The following is a 19488-nucleotide window of genomic DNA, read 5'->3' on the forward strand; positions in this document are numbered from 1 at the left end:
ATAATTATATGGCTCTGCCAACTTACAATCAGAACAAAATTAGAGAAATGGTTTAAGACACCTCTAGCAATCTACCTTCCCAGAGGTTACATTTGTCAATGGGCTGAGTATCTGGAAATTGTAGGTTGTAGGCTGTAATTCCTGCACTGTTCCAAACCCAAAGCCAGAATATTTGAACCTGAGAGTTAAGACTTCCTCTCCCCTAAACAGTGCTTTGGAACGGACACAGGTAACGGTCATCTCACTTACTTCTGATTGACATTACTAATCCATATCTATGTGGTCAACCAGGCTACAGTAAGCACACGTGCTGTGGAATATGAGATAGGAGGCTGTCTGAAAAAGTTCATGGAAAAGCAGAATTATTTTGGCACAAAAGAATTTTGCAATCAATGCAGTTTTTTCATAATACATGTTTTCCAGGAACTTTTGAAAACCCACACAGCCTACAGATGGAAGGCCTGAGATGCCCAAGGAATCTGTAACTAGCCTAATCTTGTACAGTCAGCAAATGGCTGAGCAGGGTTTGTACATTCTTCCTGGCTAGGAGCCACTGCTTTTGAGGTGACTCTATGTCGTGCTGGCCTAACAGCGTGATTTAAGAGGGCAACTGTACTTTCTTCACCTCCTGATTTTATCAGGGTCCACGCTGTAGCTGCTGAGTTCTGAAAACAATGCCCCCTCACAAATGAGGAAACGGAGCTGTGGAAGAGTTCACGATTCTTTCAAGGTTACAGCCCCAGAACTTGAATTAGGTCTAAGCTCTAGACCAGAACTCTCTCCACAGGGCAGTATCCTTCCTGTTGTAAGTCTCCTCACCTTGTCCTCAGGGGAATCTTTGCCCCAGTGCCTCCCTCAGTCCACGCTGTGACTGGGCTAACTCAGGGTTTCTCTCCTAAACCAAATGAAAGGAGGAAATATTTCTACTGAGGAAGAATTATGATTCTTTTTTTCCTTAAAAGATATATTTACTTGAACGGTAGAATTATAGGGCAAGAGGAGGGGAGACAGAAAAAGAGAAGGCTTCCATCCACTGGTTTACTCCCCAAACGGCCACAACAGGCAGGACCTAGAAGGCAGCCTAGAGGCTAACTAGGACAGTAACGTGGAAGACGGCAGTGACCACTGGGAGACAGAGTCGCTGAGTAGCCAGGAGGAAAAGGAAATGGGGTGAACATATGGCATTGTCTTTGCTACCTGGTCAAAGACATTTATTAAATCATATCAATGATAATACAAACACTAAAGGATACAGTGGTATAACTACTAAACAACACAACAAAATGCTGAAAATACTAAATGAAATGATACTAAATTCTACAAATACTGTAAATTTGTAATAAAAATTATACAAATATTAAATTGTATGATACAAATATTACATATGAAATACTCAATGGTGTAATGATACCAAATGACACAAATGCTAAATGACACAGTGATAATCAATACTAAGTGGCACACACACTGATATCAAGATGATACATTACTAAATGACACACTGATCCCGGATGATACAATTATGCTCAACATCTGTCTATACATGAGGGGACTTCAGAAAGTTCAGAGAAATGTATATTATGAAAAAGTACACAGATTTCAAAATATTTTTGCAACAAAATAAACATCTTTTATGAATTCCATATTCTGTGAGCTTTCTGAAGTACCCTCATGCAAAGCACCCCCTGTTCAGCCTGAGAGCTGCACAGGAACAGCCGGCTGGCCACAGCGATCCACCCTGCCCATCCACCAGGAGATGGTTCTGTGGGCAGTGTCCTGGGCAAGCTGAGAGAGAGATGGGTGCAGGCCGTGTTAGAGCAGGTAACAACGGCGGCTCTCCCAACAGCTGAGAAAAAGGAAATGGGATGTTCTGGTCTCCACCGGACCTTATATACATTTCTGCCAGTGGTTTCCAAAATGACCCAACTCCAAAGTGCTTAAAAACCAACTGGTTCCCATGCAGTTCATTAAACATGTTGATTGATTAGCCAATAGGGTACCCTCAGTTCTAGGGATAAGATCATGCCTCATTTTGAGGAGGTGAATGGGCTACCAAGAACAGCACTCAAGGATCATGGTTAGGTGGCCAGTCCCAGATCCCAACACAAGCCAGCAATGGCATTGTTATGTGCCCTGAAAACAAGGTTAGATGCCAAAAAGGACTTTGAGGTCCGCCAAGGTGAGCTTGGTGACAGATTCTGCAGATCCTGATAGAACCTGTTTGGCCAAATCCTTCTTTTTCTCTTGGAGCTGCAAGATCTTCTCTTCCACTGTTCCCTCACACACAAATCTAAAAAACAAATGATGGTTTTGATTTGTAAACTAACAAAAACCCAAAGCAGCATATCTAATATCATCCAGGCTTCTATTATGCTTTAGTTTGTAAATGAGCTTACTTCAAGTTTTCTAGGTTTAGTTGAGAATGTCATGTTTTGGGGGCCAGCGCTGTGGCATAGTGGGTAAAGCCGCCGCCTGCAGTGCCAGCATCGCATTATGCGCGCTGGTTCGAGACCCAGCTGCTCCACTTCCGAGCTAGCTCTCTGCTATGGCCTGGGAAAGCAGTAGAAGATGGCCCAAGTCCTTGGGCCCCTGCACCCACGTGGGAGACTCAGAAGAAGCTCCTGGCTCCTGGCTTCGTATCGGCGCAGCTCCGGCCATTGCTGCCAATTGGGGAGTGAACCAGTGGATGGAAGACCTCTCTCTCTCTCTCTGCCTCTCTTTCTCTGTGTAACTCTGACTTTCAAATAAATAAAATATTTTTTAAAAAAGAATGCCATGTTTAGGGGATCCAAATAACCTTGATTAAACACATGTCCACTTAATGGACTCAGACTGACTTTTAATTTCTTTCTTTCTTTCCTTCTCTCATTCTTAGATTTATTTACTTATTTGAAAGTCAGAATTCCAGAGAGGGGGGAAGCGAAAAAGAGAGATCTGTTGTCTGCTTGTTCACTATCCAGATGGCCACAACAGCCAGGGCTGGGCCAGGCCAAAGCCAGGCGCCAGAAGCTTCATCAGAGGAGACCCTACATGGGTGACAGGGCCCAAACCCTTGGGCCTTTGGGCCATCTTCCACTGCTTTTTTCCAGACCATTAACAAAAAGCTGGATCAGAAGTGTAGCAGTCAGGACACAAACCAGCACCCAAATGGGATGCCAGCATCACAGGCGGCTTTACCTGCTACATCATAATGCTGGGCCCTTAATTTCTTTCTACAATTAAGGTAATTAAGAAAACCCAAATATGCAAAAGCAAAGAGATCCAGTTTTCACATAAGTTCTATTTGATAGTCCAAGGCCTCAAAGGTTACCAAGTTTCTGCTAGGTATGTGCAAGATGGTTTTAAGAACAGTGTCTAATTTCTTGGCTGTTTCATACTGAAAACAGGGTTTTCAAATGAAGAAGATGCCATTCTGTCATTCTTTCAATCATTCAACAAGTACTTGATTAAGTACTTGGTATTTATCATGTACCATGCGATGTGTGGGACTTGAGAGATGAATGGTTTTGCTCTGCAGACAGACATGAAAATTAAACAAGAATAATATGATCTGGTTAGTGCTATACCAGAAGTATGCCCAACGTGCAAATGAAGGGAAAAGAAATCTGCCCAAGGCAGTCAGAGCAGGCTCCGTTACGGAGTAAAGGGTTAGCTCTTAATGTGTGACTTGTAGGATGAGCAAAGGTTTTCCAGAAGGAAGACTGGGAGGGGAATGCGGAATGCTGTGCATGTCATCTCAGACACGCAGAGTTTATCCTAAAGTGAGAGCCACTGAAGAAGGAGAACAGTGGGATGACAGGAGTCACTACAGCTGGAGAAAGGAGGTGGCAGTGGGGAGGGGATGGCTATCAGGAATACTTAGAAAATACAGTGACTAGGTCTGGCATGTGAGAAGTGAGAAAGACGCAGGATCTAGTTTCTGGCTATAGATTAGAGAAACAGGGATACTATTCCTAACAACAAGAAATACAGAAGAATGTGCAGACTCAAGGTGTTAGGAGGAAAGAAAAAATTTCAGTTTGAGTCCCTGGAACATGTAATTGTACTTGCTACATAGTGGTGCTCAATAGGTATGAGTCTTAGGAGCTGAACCCATGAATGAATGAGTAATTGATGAGACCGTGGGCACTCGGAGTCAGATATTTGGCAGAGGTCTGTATATCCAGGTCTGAAGGTTAGGAGTCCTTGGATCTGGAGATACAGATTTTGGACTTATTGGAGCTGACAGAGTTTTTAAGGGAAGGGCACGCAGAATGAGCCGAGGTGAAGGCAGGAAAGCTAACACAGTCACTGTATTCGCGAATTTTGGGGTCTCAGGTCTCCCTTTACAAGAGCAGTTTCAGTGGAGCCACAGTGAAGCCTGGGAGTGCATGGGAGATACACGAGTACAGGCAGGAGGTCATTTCCAATCCTCCAGGAACCTTGGTCACGAAAAGGAAGAAGGAAGAGAGGGCCATCGAGAGAGTGGACCACAGCACTGCAGCAGGTTTTGTTGTGGATTTAAAGACAGGAGGGTCTCAGAGGAAGGGTCTGCACATAGCCAGCACTATAACCAGCTCCCCAAAAACGTCAGCGTCGTGACACACACAGACAGGCTGAGGGAGTGTCCTGGATCGAGGGGACAAAGTCATGACCACAGCACATGCACATCTGGACTTCCTATTGCTGTGACCGCAAAGGACATCTCCGGGCCTGCAGACCAGGGAACAGCAGTGTGTTGTTAACACCTTCACTTTGGCCATCTTTTTTCATGGTTATATAAGAGATCGGCCTTATTTTTAGGAAATGCACACTAAGGTTCTTAGGAATAAAGGGGCATCATGTCTTCAACTTACTTTCAAGTAGTCCAGAAAAAAAGTTTATGCACACATGCACATATAGGCAGAATGTGCACATTTCTTGTACTATTCATGTCACTATTCTGTGTGTCTGAAATTAAAAGTTCAAAGCAAAAAGACAGAGAAGAGGATCCTTTCATGGGCCACCTTGACCGAGACACGGTTCGCCATCACACACAGACGTGTTCTTTGGCAGTGACCAACTCCAGGCTTGGCCTGGTTGCTCCTCTGGCTCCTGAGTGCCGCTGGCCTGAGGGTGGTGCCTCAGGAGCCTCGGCGGTAAGGTGATCACCGTGGACCTCACCGTCTATTATAACACTTCCCAAGAAGGACCTGCAGCAAAGCAGAGCTGGGAGGGGCCGTGGGGACCTTCACTTGCCTGTGAATGACAACATCTTTCTGCTGCCCGACTCGGTAAATCCGGTCGCAAGCTTGATCCTCAAGTGATGGATTCCTGTCGGAGAGAGTTAAAGCTCAAAGGTGCTGACATCCCAGGCCAGGGTGGCACACAATGGCCTAGGGGCCAGACCCAGCACACAGCCAGTTTTTGTGTGATTCTTGAGCTACCAACTTAAGAAACCAAAGCGAAACGCAAAGAATATGTCACAGAGAACTATGTGGCCTACAAAGGCTAAATAGGCCCAAGAAAGACTAGTGAGAAATCATCTCAGACTCTAACAAGAAATTGGGGTCAGACTGTGACTAACTGCTAGCACCTACCATCAATTGACAATAATAAGTAATGTAGGGGAAAATCAGAATTCAATTCTGGTTCTATTCTGTTCCAGCTAGCTGGATGACCTTGGACGAGTTACGTAACCACAAGGCTCTGGATTTCTCCCTGCAAATGTGAAGGCAAAGAATCTTGAATACTCACCTTTCTCACACTCTCGTATTCTGTAATTCAACTAAGGAGACTTAACTTGTTTCCTTCTTTATAGAGTCTCATTATCGCTCCAAATCAGGCTATTTTACTATTGAACCCTTATATTTTGTCCTATCTTATAAACAAAATTATCAAATTAAAATTTAACCAAGTCTATGAAATCTAATATCTAAATTATAATGCGTAATTATAATTTCATGAGCTATATTATCATTTTTATTAGGTAATTATATGTAATTATTTGTCTTTGGGGAAATTGTCTTGAAGGTTGGATAATCGCAGGCTAACTCAAAAGGCACTGATATCACTTTCTTGGTTATCTTTAGTTGAAGAGTGTAGCTAAATTATATATAACTTTTCTACCACCTGTTAACTATCAGTGTAAAAGTAATAAAAAATGAAAATTACAAAAAAAAAAAAAACCTCTTTAGAACCCTGGATGATATTCTCCAACTCAGAAAACCACATAATCTCTGTGTGCTTTCTCCTCTCTCAGACCTAGGGGAGCTCAAGTCAGACACAACATTCTCCAGGCTGGCCTGTTTGTACCAATTTGGGCTTCCTGGAGACTTCAACCAATGACAATCCCAAGCAGTGGTGTCTGCAGCCCTTGACTGGTCCAATTAAAAAATCAGACACTGGTGCTAAGAAGACTTTTCCCTTGGCAACCCAAGAACTCAGGAAGGATGTCTTGTGCTCCTGGTGTTGACATACATGCAACAAAGCCAAGGGCTCTGTATTTAGTGTATTTCTAACATACTTAGAAAATTCTTTCTCCCTTGGGAGTAATGCTTCTCCTCCTTCTTTAAGATTAAGTATCCTTGGATCTCAACAAATATGTCTAGATTACAGTATTCTGGAGAAGAGGTAAAATTAGGTGATGTCAGCTCCTAGCCAGGAGGAAAGCTGTGCTCCCAGTTTCCATGGCAACAGATTTGTTACATTAACAATCAAGTGAATGAACTATTTTCAGTAGTCATTTGAAGCCTTGCTTGCTCAGGTCAGCTAGACCTTCACTCTGCTTAGGAATGCTTCTAGACCTGCAGGCACCGAGGCAGCTCCATGACCCAGAGCTCCCTCACCATAGGAGCACTCTCATCAGTAGTGCTCATCACCCCTCTAGCCCACTGGCCTTCCTGCCATGCTCGGACAACTCAAGAAACATCCAGCATTGTTACCAGTGCATGTCCAAAAGAAAGAGATGGTTTCCTCCAGTCAGGTTTAGACCAACACCTCCAGCCAAGAGAGAGATCAGCATAACCTTCAAAAGGAAACACACCATTAACTTTATATAGACTTGTTCTCCCAAACATCTCTCTTCTGCCTCAGGTTCAAGTCCAAGATCAATATAGATGAACAATGTCTTCCTTATCAAATTTCCTTCAGCTTTTTTTTTAAAATGTTACCACTGACAAATCTTTTTTTTTTTTTAAGATTTTATTTATTTATTTGAGAGGCAGAGTTGCAGAGAGAGGGAGAGACAAAGGTCTTCCATCAGCTGGTTCACTCCCCAAATGGTTGCAATAGCTGGGGCTGGGCCAGGCTGAAGCCAGGAGCCAGGAAATTCAATTTAGTCTCCCACATAGGTGTTAGGGTCCCAAGCACTTGGGCCACCTTACACTACTTTCCCAGGTGCATTAGCAGGGAGCTGGATCAGAAGCAGAGCAGCCAGGACTCAAACTGCCATTCTGCCATTGCAAGTGGAGGCCTAACATGCTGCGCCACGATGCCAGCCACTAGGCTGTGAATATCTTTGAGTTACTATACAACTCTCTGCAAACTATTTGTTTCTTATCATACAGCTCTGATGTGACCAGCTCGTACCTGAGGGCCACTGGAGCGGTTAAATGCCTCCACCAAATCCATTCTCTGTTTGGGGTTGACGGAGCCATCGATGGTGGCGTAAGTCAGGCCATGCCTCTTGAGGTGCAGTGCTACAACTTTCAGCATGCTGGTCCACTGAGAGACAATAACACTGGAAAGAAGGACAAAATTAAAACCCATGCCTCCAAAATACATTAAACAAACCCACTGCAGGGCTTTAATGCCCTTGGCATTCTGCTGCCAAGGGGAAAGGCATCCATTGGGGTCACAGTATAAGATTCTAATGCTTTTAGTTATTTCTAGGTCCATTCTATAGCTTTGTTGTGCTGATATCAGAAAAGAAAAAAAAAAAAAAAGCAGTAGCTAAAGTGACATCCCTAGCCCTCCTTTCATCAAGGACCCAGTGCTCACGCAGAGACCTGTGGGCCCACAGGGACGGGACACCGGCCCCTCCCTGCGCCAGCCAGAACAGCAAGCTGCTAGTGCTGCCCTGGCCCCAGCTGTGGTGTCATTGGTTTCACATTTTCAGATGTAAGTATTTCATATACACACATGCAGATGTATGACAGCCAGGTAACGCATAACAACTGACGAAACAAACCTCCAAGTATCCGAGCACCCGATCAAGACGTCACCAGCCCTGCTGGAGCGCCCTCACTGAGTTTGCCGTCACACCCCTGCTTTGGTTCCCATGCTTCTCTCCTGTGAGAGTTTCTGCAGAAGCCTGGCTCACCCTGACTCTCCAGGGATGGCCTCTTCAATCTGTGCCACAAATACTTTAATTAGAAATCACAGGGCATTTGTGCTATGACCTCAGCGCTCTCTGCTGAGCACGACTCAGGTCCTTGATGTACAGAGACAGGATTTGTGACTATCAGCAATACCAATTTTTCTTACTTAATTACAACCAATGTCTGTCTGGATAATGAAATAATTCACGTACCTCTTTTGGGACTTTGAATTGCTTCGGATGGCCTCCAGTTCTGCCAACAGAGATGCTATCTGGGAAAAGTGTAGTACATTAACAGTGTAGTTTAAATAATTCATTTTTCTCCATCTTCTTACCTAAATTACTCAGTCTCCTGGATTGCCTCTATGCTCCGCTCTGGTTGTTTTTATTTCTTTGCATTTATTTGTTTGAGAGGCAGAGAGACAGAGAGAGCTCCCATTCACTGGTTCACTCCCCAAATGTCTGAAACCACCAAGGCTGGGCTTGGGCCAAACCCAGGAGCCAGGAACTTAATCTAAGACTCCCACATGGGTGACAGGAACTCAGTCACTTGAGCCAGCAGCGCTGCCTTCAGGGTGTGTATTAGCAGGAAGCTGGAGTCAGAAGCAGAGCCAGGAATCAAACCCAAGCATTGGGATGTGGGACGCAGGTGCTTTAACTGCTAGGTTAAATGCCCTTCCTCTATGTGTCTCTATTTCACTTTCCTCTCGGCATCCAGAAAGCTATTTCTAAACTGTCTGTCAAGTTACTTCCTGGCGGAAGCCCCTTCCACAGCTTCCTGCTGAGGAAAAAGCCCGAGCTCCTTAAAAAATGCTGCATCATGGGGCAGGCATGCTGACACAGCAGGTCAGGCTGCCACTTCGGATGCCCACATCCCATATCAGAACGCCAGTTTGAGTCATGGCTTCTCTACTTCTGATCTAGCTACCTGCGAATGCTTCCTGGGAAACAGCAGATGACGGTATAAGTGCCTGAGCTCCTGCCACCCATGTGGAAGGCCTGGATGGAGTTCTGGGATCCTGCCTATGGCCTGGCTCAGCCTTAGCTGTTGTGGGCATTTGGGGGATGAAGCAATGGATGGAAGATACCTCTCTGTCACTGTCACTCTGCCTTGCAAATAGATGAAAATAAACAGACATTAAAAAATAATAAAATCAGGCCAGCGCCGTGGCTCACTAGCCTAATCCTCTACCTGTGGTGCCAGCACACCGGGTTCTAGTCCCGGTTGGGGTGCCGGATTCTGTCCCAGTTGCCCCTCTTCCAGTCCAGCTCTCTGCTGTGGCCTGGGAGTGCAGTGGAGGATGGCCCAAATGCTTGGGCCCTGCACCCACATGGGAGACCAGGAAAAGCACCTGGTTCCTGGCTTCGGTCAGCACAGTGTGCTGGCCACAGTGCATCGGCCGTAGTGGACATTGTGGGGGCAGGGGGGGAGGTGAACCAATGGAAAAGGAAGACCTTTCTGTCTGTCTCTCTCTCGCTCTCACTGTCCACTCTGCCTGTCAAAAAAAAAAAAAATAAATCATTTTGTTCACTTTGAAAAAAAAAAAAAAAGAGCTAGATCCCTGCTGTTCTGACCCCTGCTTACCTCCCACTATACCCTTCTCAAACGACACCTTAACTATACCAGATTGTGCTTTCAATAAGCCACACCTCATCTCATCTTTGTCCACTCAGTTCTCTCTCCCTGGAACAGCTGTCTCCATGTCTGCTTAAGGTCACTTCTTCTTGGATGTCTTCCCCAACCCCCAAAGTATGGATTAGGTGCCCACTGCCTCTGTACTATTTCCATTACCACGGTTCCTGTGACACCATATACTAATTGCTTATTAATCACGTCCTGCTTCCTAACTTCAGACGCTCCAAGAAAGCAAGGGCAGCACATGTCTGGGGCCTAGCCCGCAGCACCTTGCAGGAACAGAGAGGGTATTATCTTAATATCTGCAGAAGAAGCTGAAAGCGCTTTTTCTACTTGAAGACCTACTCCAAATGTTGCTGGGGAAGAAGAGGAACCGGCCAGTCGGCTGCTGAAGCTCCCAAAGCAGCTCTCCGGTTATTTACCAGAACCTGAGGATGCGTTCAAGTCCACATGGGGCCTGACTCAGAAGGCAGCAGGGTTCACTCTTCTGACTGGTCTTATGAATGACCTTTCAAGGCCTCTGAGGGGCCTGGCATGCATGCCCAGAAGGGCAGAGGAGGAAGAAAACTGCACCAGGACAGATTGGGAGACAAATGAGTATAGTTCCTATCCTGCCACCACATGGAACCCAGGTTCCTTAGAAATAAGGAGATAAACTCTGAGGGACCCCCGGGATCCCACATTTTAGGCTGTCATCAGTACAGTGGCAACCTAGAGGGCTCCACGGCATGAGGCGGCGTCAGTCGTAACCAACATTCTGACGCCGGGGCCAAAAGCGCAGCACAGGACTGCACCGTCTGAAGAGGCAGGGGGAAGAGCAGGTGCACTTCTCTCTAAGCTACGGCCAGTGCACAGACACTGAAGACACTGGCGTTTCGACAGCTTGGGATGGTGGAAGGTGCCGCGATGCCGCGTGCAAAAGCTGGAGGGCTGGATTCATTGTTCATGAGATGGAGTCAGATTCTTTTTTTTTTTTAATCATTTTTTTCTTAAGATTTATTTATTTATTTGAAAGAGTTACACACAAAGAGGAGAGGCAGAGAGAGACCGAGAGGTCCTCTATCCGCTGATTCGTTCCCCAACTGGCCACAATGGCCGGAGCTAAGCCGATCCAAAGCTGGGAGCCAGGAGCTTCCTCCGGGTCTCCCACATGGGTGCAACGGCCCATGGCCTTGGGCTATCCTCTTCCGCCCTTCCAGGCCACAGCAGAGAGCTATATCGGAAGTGGAGCAGCCGGGACTCAAACTAGCACCCATATGATATGCTGGCACTGCAGGCGGCGGCTTTACCCACTATGCCACAGCACTGGCCCCTGGAGTCAGATTCTGGTGAGAAGATACCTTCCCTATTTCAAACAACCTTAAACAGTTTGAACTATTGCTAATGGGCGTACAGTAAGAAGCCTTGTGAATGTTATTGCCCGAGTATTAAACAAGGAGCACTAAACTATTTAACTCAATAGCTGGCTCTAAAAGCCCCGGAATGTGAACTCCGACCACATGCGGTGCTTGTTAGGTTTCTCTGTTATCCACAGCCGAGACCCGGGGAAATGCTTCAGAATCTTAATTAAAAGGCATTTCTTCTCTTAAATGATACCATTCTCCTGGCAGCGACCTCCTTTCCCATTACAATTTTTTCAAAAAGCCTTTCAAGAGAGAGGCTGAGACTACGAATGGCCGAGCCGCTTTCAGGGCACACAGGGTAATGGTGCACATTCCAAGCCAACAGAAGGGCAGGACTCAGGTTTCAGCAGAGCTGAGGCCTCCTAACTCTGCGGCCTTCAAAGCGCTGATGAAAATAGAACAGGATGACTAATGAAGACGGGAGGTCCTGCGGGGAAACAACCCTCACAGATGGAGGCCTTTCAACAAGCCACAGCCATGGGCGCTCGCGTGTATTACATAGCCCCGAGGGTCAAGCCTTTTTGGTTTTCCTTTCAAGCTTTCCCTAAACAAATTGCTCACTCCCTTAGGCCCGTCCCTAGTTTAAACGTAGCAGGCTCCTCCAGTGATCCATGACAGAAAACCTGCCTCGATGCTGGCCGGTGCTGTCCCAAATCTCTCTCTCACTGCCCACTCTGCAATAAAGCTTCCGGGTTATTCACGAAATGAAATGAGGAGCTGATCAGCCAAAGTCTGAGAGTTCCAGCACTGTGATCAAATGGCTGTAAGCCACTTGAAGTGCCTTCATACAGGAAAATGCACAAGGGTTCCAGGTCCCTACCAGAACATGGTGACCCAAGTACCTTGGTGCTCTCGCGTGTGTCTTCAAAAAGCTCCACCTTGAAGCAGGTGCCATTAAGGGAAACCGTAGGCGATGGGACTGGATCATGGAGTTCGGACAAGGTCAAAGCGCTGAGCTGCTCTTCCAGGGATAGGACAAGGCCTTCGCTCTTCAGTTCTGTTGGGTCCAGGGCCTGAGCAGAATGAAGAGCAGGGACAGGAGCAGCTGGGCAGTTGAGGAAGCAAGACTTACTGCTTGCTGATGAGGTTCTCGCTGTATGACATCACACATGGCAAGATGTCTTAAAATTCCTCATCAGTCAATCCCCAGAGAAACCCTGATCCTATAGGTTGTTTTTTTTTTTTTTTAACTAGATTACAGATAAAACAAACGATGGAACTTTTTTAAAGACTTGCCAGATTGCACAATTCTGTATTTCCCACCTAAAGCAAGTCAATTAAGCTGTTGATAGTCAACACACACCACCATGGATCCGGGAACATACTTCCCTTTCCAGTGCAAAGATAACTTTTCACTTTCTATAATGACTTGGGTTTTATACAGAAAAGCCTACCTGAATACTACCTGAAGGCAGAAAACACCAATAGCTAAATTAACTTGGTGACATTCTGAAATACCAAAAAGCATTCAGAAGTGGTTTCCTTTTGAAAAAAAAAATGCCATTTTCCATTCTAAAACAAAAGAAACAATAAGGATACACTGTTCTCATGCCATGGGAATTATCAAGATTAATAAGACTGACAGAATAAATACATGCCCCTCCTCCATGCCCCACCAGGAAATCCAGAACAGCGCTTCCCCTGCCCAGCAGCCTGGATCCCTGCCACGGGAGACTGAAACTGCTTTCTCCAGTGGCTTCCCTGGGCCAGGCAGGGGCTTCTCTTACCGACTTCAGTAAAGAAAGATGACAGCAACATTGGCGGAGTCTCAGCAACTGGGACAGTATGTGGACGGTGCTGGACCTCGGTGAGTCTGCTGCCATGGAGGATCCTGGCCCACTGGACCCAAACTCCTGGGCCACTTCCAGGAGGGAGAACAAACCACAGGATTTAACACAGACAGATACCAGGAAGACAGGGAATGAATGCACGCTATTTTAAACTTGTTGGTATCCAATAATATAGTATAGTTATAACTTACTTCTAGACCAAGTAAGCCAAGTGAAAAACTGGTTTTCCTTATAAACTCACCTGTAGTTTAATGAGGCAGATTTACAAAATAATCAAAAAGAAGTTCTGATCCTAGGTATGGCGAGTATATTTCACTCTGGTTTGAGGTTCCTTGCTAAGGTCAAGTCTCTGACACCAAAGATTCATAGCTCCCATTTCGGTTACGCAGCCCATTGTTATCGGCCTTACGTATTGTGAGCATTCCACAGCTTACCTCTGCTGAACGGATTATCAGGACTTCTTCCTGATAGGCTGCTTCCACTCTCATGTCGTTTTAGATAGGACTGCAGAGCTGACCTGCCTCACATCAAAAAAGCAAAGCCATGGATAATGTTTGCTAAGATCAGACAGGTTTACAATGGCCACTCCTCCACTGTGCTTGTGCCGGGGCCTTGGCAAATTATAGCAATGGACTTATTAAATGCTGCCAATCCTACAGCAAGCATTGGCCAAAGGTAACGCCCAAAAAACAATTATTTTAAAAACCCAAACCATTTTCCCAAATGAGCTAATAAGTATAAGGTAAGAAAACAGAAAAAAAAAATACATCTACATTGGAAATGAGAGGTATCAGGTGGGAGAGAATTAAGCTGGAATTCGGAAGACAAGAGCTCTAGAGAAAGTGCTAAAAACAGACAATATGAAGGATAGCAAGGCAGCTTTTTAAGTGTCAGTGAGATGCTGGATGACAGGTCAAAGGTCAGATTCAGTGTATATTGTCCCTCCCACCCCCTGTGACATCTATGCCAGGAAGTCAATGAGGAATAGGTTCAAAATTTTGCCTCCAGTGTGTCTATGACACACAATGGCAGAAGGAGGAAGAGAGGAAGAACCAAAGGAAAAAAATAAAAGAATACAGATACCAAACTTATCAATAATACCAGAAAAAATAGTTTATGGAAATTTGACCCTTGATTCACGTTTAATGAAAGATAGGAATAAAGCAACAATACCAATGGAAGGGGTTTCTTCATTGCACATACCTTGATCTTGCAAAAAAGACATTGTAAACAGTCTCTTCATCTTCGGAAAGCTTTAAACGGTGCAACTGAAATTTACGCTGGGGCAGGGTCACCTGGAAGAGTGAAAAAAAAAAAAAAAGAAAAACTGGCACAAACCTACATAAATTAACTGAAGTTTGCAAAGTAAATTCCCCAGATTGACACTGGAAACCTAGCCAACCCTGGGGGAGCAGCTACCACCCTTGCCTACACCCAGGCCCACTCTGACTACAGCACAAGGGCGCCGTTGTAACTGAGGCACCAGACGACAACTGGGGGTTCCAGGTTCCGGAAGCACAGCAGACAGCTGCTGTCCAAGCCAAGGCACACACCCCCTTCCCCTGGCCGCCACGGGGCAGGAACACATCTGCTTACCAAAGGCCTGCCAGAGGAATCCAGTTGGTCTTTTGTTCTCCTCAGCAAAAGGCTCTTGGTTAAAATACTTAACCGTTCTCCTCCTTTTTTTGAACCATTGTCAACCTGACTTTTCCACAGATTGAAATCGTCAAATGGAGAACAACGAAGAAATCTTTTGTGTTGTGGATGGAAAGGCAGAGTAGGGAAGGGGCAATAGAGGAGAAAAGAGTGAAGGTTCAAAGTGAGATACAACATGAAAAACAAATCAGATTTTCTGTTACATCTGTCATCTGATCATTTTTAAAACTGCATTTCATAGCAAAGCTCTCTGTTAACCTGATCAAAAGGATCCCAGTCAATAATGAAAACCACATTTTAAAAATGTAAGATTTCCCATTAACAATGTCTATATCCTCACAAGACATACAGCCAGTAGTTAGAATTTATTCCTAAAGCTTTAAAGGTTAGCAAAGACATTCCACATCCTGTTATGGGCTAACTTGAACAACAGGACGTATTTTAAAATCAGCATTCTTTTCTCTTTGCTTCAAATAAATTGGAGGGCAGACCCAAACATTCACTGGACTAAAGAAAGATGACTTTTGTTTCCTTTAATTCCACCTGTCCTGTGTTTTTGCCTATGTAGGGGCTGGATGTAATCAAAGTCCTAGATCAGGCAGTCAATCCACAGATCCCATCTCATAAATATTAATTCTCCTGCTCTCTAAAGGTTGACAGCCTTGCCATCTGCTCCACGAGATCATCTGGCACACACTGGAGTCATCGTGAGATAGGAAGTTACTCACTTCAGCAGGGAATACATATCCAGCAAGTTGTTTTGAATGGGGGTTCCAGTGACAGCCCAGCGGGCATGCGCCTTCAGCTTACACACCGCTATCGACGTTTGCACGCGGGGATTCTTAACATTGTGAGCTTCATCCAATATGATCCGAGCCCAGACTACTCCAAGCAAAGGTGTTGAAATGCCCTGGAAGAAATACAAGGGAAACCCAAGAACAATAAGGACGATGTACATATCTTCAAGGAGATAAGGAGAAGTACAAGCAGATATTGAGGATTCAGTTTTAACTTCAGATTTGTTTAGATCAGCTACACTGAACAGGAGTTAAAAAACCAAGAGTAGGGAACAGGTGTTTAGCGGTTAAGACGCTCATGTACCACATCAGAGTGCCTGGGTTTGATATCTGACTCCAACTTCCTGCTAAAGCAGACCCTGGGAGGAAGCAGAGATGGCTCAAGTAACTGGATTCCTGCCACCCATGTGGGGAACCTGGACTGAGTTCCTGGCTCCGGCCTCCAGCCCTGCCCTGGCCCCAGCTCCAGCTGACCTTTATGGGAATCTGGAGGGTACACCAGCAGATGGAGCTCACTTTCTTCTGTCTCTCTCTCTCTGGCTTTCAAATTAATTATTTATTTATTTTTCACAAAAAAGAAGCCAAGAGTAGGAATGCAGTTTCAAATCAATAAATAACTTGAAAGTCTCAGTCCTCCAGCTTAAGATGCCAAAGAATAAAGGATTTTTTAGAAAGTTTTCATTTATTCTCTCAAGTCACATTTGAGCAACAGCCACAGGTAAGGACTACATTGTGCTGAGTCTGCAAATTCACTCACTCAATAAAATATTTAGTAAATCTCACTAAGAGTCCCTACAACCGTTCTAAAGGTCCACTTTTTTTTTTTTTTTTTTTTTTTTTTTGACAGGCAGAGTGGACAGTGAGAGAGAGAGACAGAGAGAAAGGTCTTCCTTTGCCGTTGGTTCACCCTCCAATGGCCGCCACGGCCGGCGCACCGCGCTGATCCGAAGGCAGGAGCCAGGTGTTTCTCCTGGTCTCCCATGGGGTGCAGGGCCCAAGCACTTGGGCCATCCTCCACTGCACTCCCAGGCCACAGCAGAGAGCTGGCCTGGAAGAGGGGCAACCGGGACAGAATCCGGTGCCCTGACCGGGACTAGAACCCGGTGTGCCAACGCTGCAAGGCGGAGGATTAGCCTAGTGAGCCGCGGCGCCGGCTTTAAAGGTCCACTTTTAGACGTAAGGCACTAAGTCAGACATAAAGGACATTTCCGACTCGAGAAGCTCAGACTCCAGCAGTGGGGACCTAGCTGAGCTTGTCCACGCTGCATCCCTGACCACTGACACCACATCGGATACCCTGAGGATGCTCAGTATTCGCTGAACAAACGCAGCGCCACGACCTGCATAAACTCGAGGTACTACAGGAGGCATTCACTCGAACTGTGGTAGGGTGGGAAGAGTAATCCAGACAGGATTCTTGAAGCAGAACAAACAAACAAACATAAAACTACCCCAGGAAGAGGGGTGGAGAAGCCCTCGCACTCAGAGGGAGAAGGAGGGAGGAGAGTGTGCAGAGCCCTGCGGGAGCTCCAGATCCCCTGGTGAGGAAGGGCCCCAGGCGGGCACAGGGTGTGGGAGGGGGGAGGGCACCTCAGGAAGGCAAGGTCATCAGGACCTACTGCAGCATGTACAGGAGTGCTGAGTTTATCCTGAGAGCAATGGCGAGTCCCTGACGCATCTGGAAAAGTTCTTAATCTGGGGGAAGTCAGATCGGTCACAATCTGGAGAAGCCTTCTAGAGATCTTCCCAAATGCAGAAATCTCTGAACACTTTATTGTACTGAAAATAAGAGCTCACACAGAGGATCAGTCCTTGGATGTCGCTGCATCTCTGAGGGGGGAGGCCTCACAGTATTCACAGCACACAGCTGAGATGGCCTGGGATCCCCTGGCAAAGTCTGAGGGGTTTGTGGCTATCATTTAGCTTCTGCCCCTTGGGTAGCCCTGTTGTTTGCAAGTGCTTTTTCTGGGAAGCAGAGGAGAGGCGGGAAATGATATCTTAATATCAAGATAAAAAGTGTATGAGACTATGTCCCAAACACTCTAAAATGAAAACAGCAGCGGGAGGCTTCGCTATATTTATGCATTACCGCCACACTGCAATGCAGTCATCTCTGGTTCTGAAACATAGCTGAACACTGCGCCGAGCATCAGCCCTATCACTGAATGGCCATCTAGAGCGTGAGAGATTGGACACAAGGAGGACAGTCGTTCCACAGGAAGCACATCTGCAGCATTCCTGCCCTCACAGGAAGGTACATTTGCCACCTCCAAGGCTATAAATAGACTCCCGTCACATGGTGTGTGGCTTAAAAGACTCCACCTCCCTACCTCCCCCAAGCCTCACCTCCACACTGAGCTGTGCTCCTGGGACCTCGCCCTCCTGCTTCTTTGTGGGAATCTCCTTGGCCACAAGGCTATAGGTAGTGATCACAACGTCGTACGTCGAGAGGCTGCGTAGATACAACACAGAGCAAATGGTAAACAATCCTTCTACAGACTGGGACAACTAGAGAGATGGAGATGATCACTTCACAAAGATGCCTATGGCTGGAAAGACAGAGAGCAGCATTCATTAACTTTTGTCTCTCTCTCTTTCTGTCACATACACAAACACACACACAGACACACACACACACACAATGTTGGAGACATTAAGTTCCCCCAGTTGGCTTCCCTATCTCTCACTTCTGATCAATTTTACAATCTACACACCTCACTATAGCTAGACTAGCCTCCCTCTTCCCATCTAATGAGTCAGAAAAGCAAATCTCTGGCTAGTGGGGGTATAGCTCAGTGGTAGAGCATTTGACTGCAGATCTCTGGCAAGGGTCATATTAAGCTGGATATGCTTTGGCCACAATAGCAGGTGGGATAGGGTTGGGAATACACATTTAATACTGGTTTGAGATGGATGACTCTACAGTCCCAGGGAAGAAAGAAACCCTCAAAGCACTGTTCACTTTATACCATTGGTGCTTCCCGCAGCCCCTCCCCACCAACCGCCATGCCCCCAGCCCACTCCTCTACAGTGGATTTGTGAAAACCAATTTGTTTGGCTTTCACATAAGCTTTCAGTTTACCTTGCCTATATTCTTTACATGTAAAGATTCTTAATTGAAGCTTAATATTGTATATTTCAGAGAACTTCAGTAAACATTTTTGATAAAAATGACATGCAAGGTCTACAAGTTGCCTAAGGATCACAACAAGTGAGAATAATCAGGAATGATTACAATCAGTCAGCCACACGTTGAGCACCCCAACTCAAAAATCTAAAACCCAAAATATTCTCAAAACTGACACTTTGAGTGTTAACATTACAAAATTATCTATGTAAATATTCCAAAACCTGGAAAATTTCAAAGTCCAAAACACTTGAGGACGTAGGCATCAGACATAGGCAGCATATTCTGGATTTCAGACCAGTCATCCTCAAAATGCAAACTAAGTGGGAGCCAATCTACTTCTCCATGAAAATTCAGAACCAAGGCAGGCCCCACATAGTACTCCACGCTGGGGAGGGCCTGCACACCCCAGAGGCCGTCCCGGTACCTTTTGTCTGCTGTGGGGCCCAGCAGTAGATGGAGGGAGTGTTCCTGGGCCGAGGGTCCCCAGTCAGGTAGTTTACTCCTGCAGGAGTGCTGCCCTGTTCTTCAGCAGATAAAACAGCCACTATCAGAGGCTGGGGGCAGAGATTCCTTAGCAGCAGCAACAACTATGTTCTCATCCTTGATTCGAGCAGCAAGGATTCAACCCGGATCCTCACATCACAGTTACGACAGAAAATAACTCCTCTAAAACAAAAACACAGTGGGGCCAGGGCTGTGGTGTAGCCTGCACTGCCGGCATCCCATAGGGGTGCCAGGTTGGGTCCCGGCGGCTCCACTTCCTATCTGGCTCTCTGCTATGGCCTGGGAAAGCAGTGG

General features: G+C 45.9%; 1 protein-coding gene across 3 annotated transcripts in view; it reads right to left on the minus strand.

The window, feature by feature from the left end:
• Window positions 1-1194: 1194 nt before the first annotated feature.
• The window catches only part of TTF2 (transcription termination factor 2), a 44104-nt gene continuing 25810 nt past the window's right edge, over window positions 1195-19488 (minus strand). For all 3 annotated transcript variants that reach the window (XM_008264600.5, XM_008264602.5, XM_051858758.3), the window contains 12 exons: window positions 17907-18012; window positions 15492-15673; window positions 14704-14857; window positions 14311-14402; window positions 13542-13624; window positions 13045-13178; window positions 12160-12330; window positions 8492-8550; window positions 7549-7699; window positions 6903-6985; window positions 5218-5292; window positions 1195-2290 (listed from right to left, as the gene is read on the minus strand). In XM_008264600.5, the coding sequence (XP_008262822.4) occupies window positions 2146-2290; window positions 5218-5292; window positions 6903-6985; window positions 7549-7699; window positions 8492-8550; window positions 12160-12330; window positions 13045-13178; window positions 13542-13624; window positions 14311-14402; window positions 14704-14857; window positions 15492-15673; window positions 17907-18012 (1435 nt within the window). In that variant the 3' untranslated portion in view covers window positions 1195-2145. The remainder of the gene's footprint in view (window positions 2291-5217; window positions 5293-6902; window positions 6986-7548; window positions 7700-8491; window positions 8551-12159; window positions 12331-13044; window positions 13179-13541; window positions 13625-14310; window positions 14403-14703; window positions 14858-15491; window positions 15674-17906; window positions 18013-19488) is intronic.

This window comes from Oryctolagus cuniculus, chromosome 7, assembly GCF_051225735.1.
Source record: "Oryctolagus cuniculus isolate XC-2025 breed Fujian yellow rabbit chromosome 7, ASM5122573v1, whole genome shotgun sequence".
In the NCBI taxonomy this organism is placed as follows: domain Eukaryota; kingdom Metazoa; phylum Chordata; class Mammalia; order Lagomorpha; family Leporidae; genus Oryctolagus; species Oryctolagus cuniculus.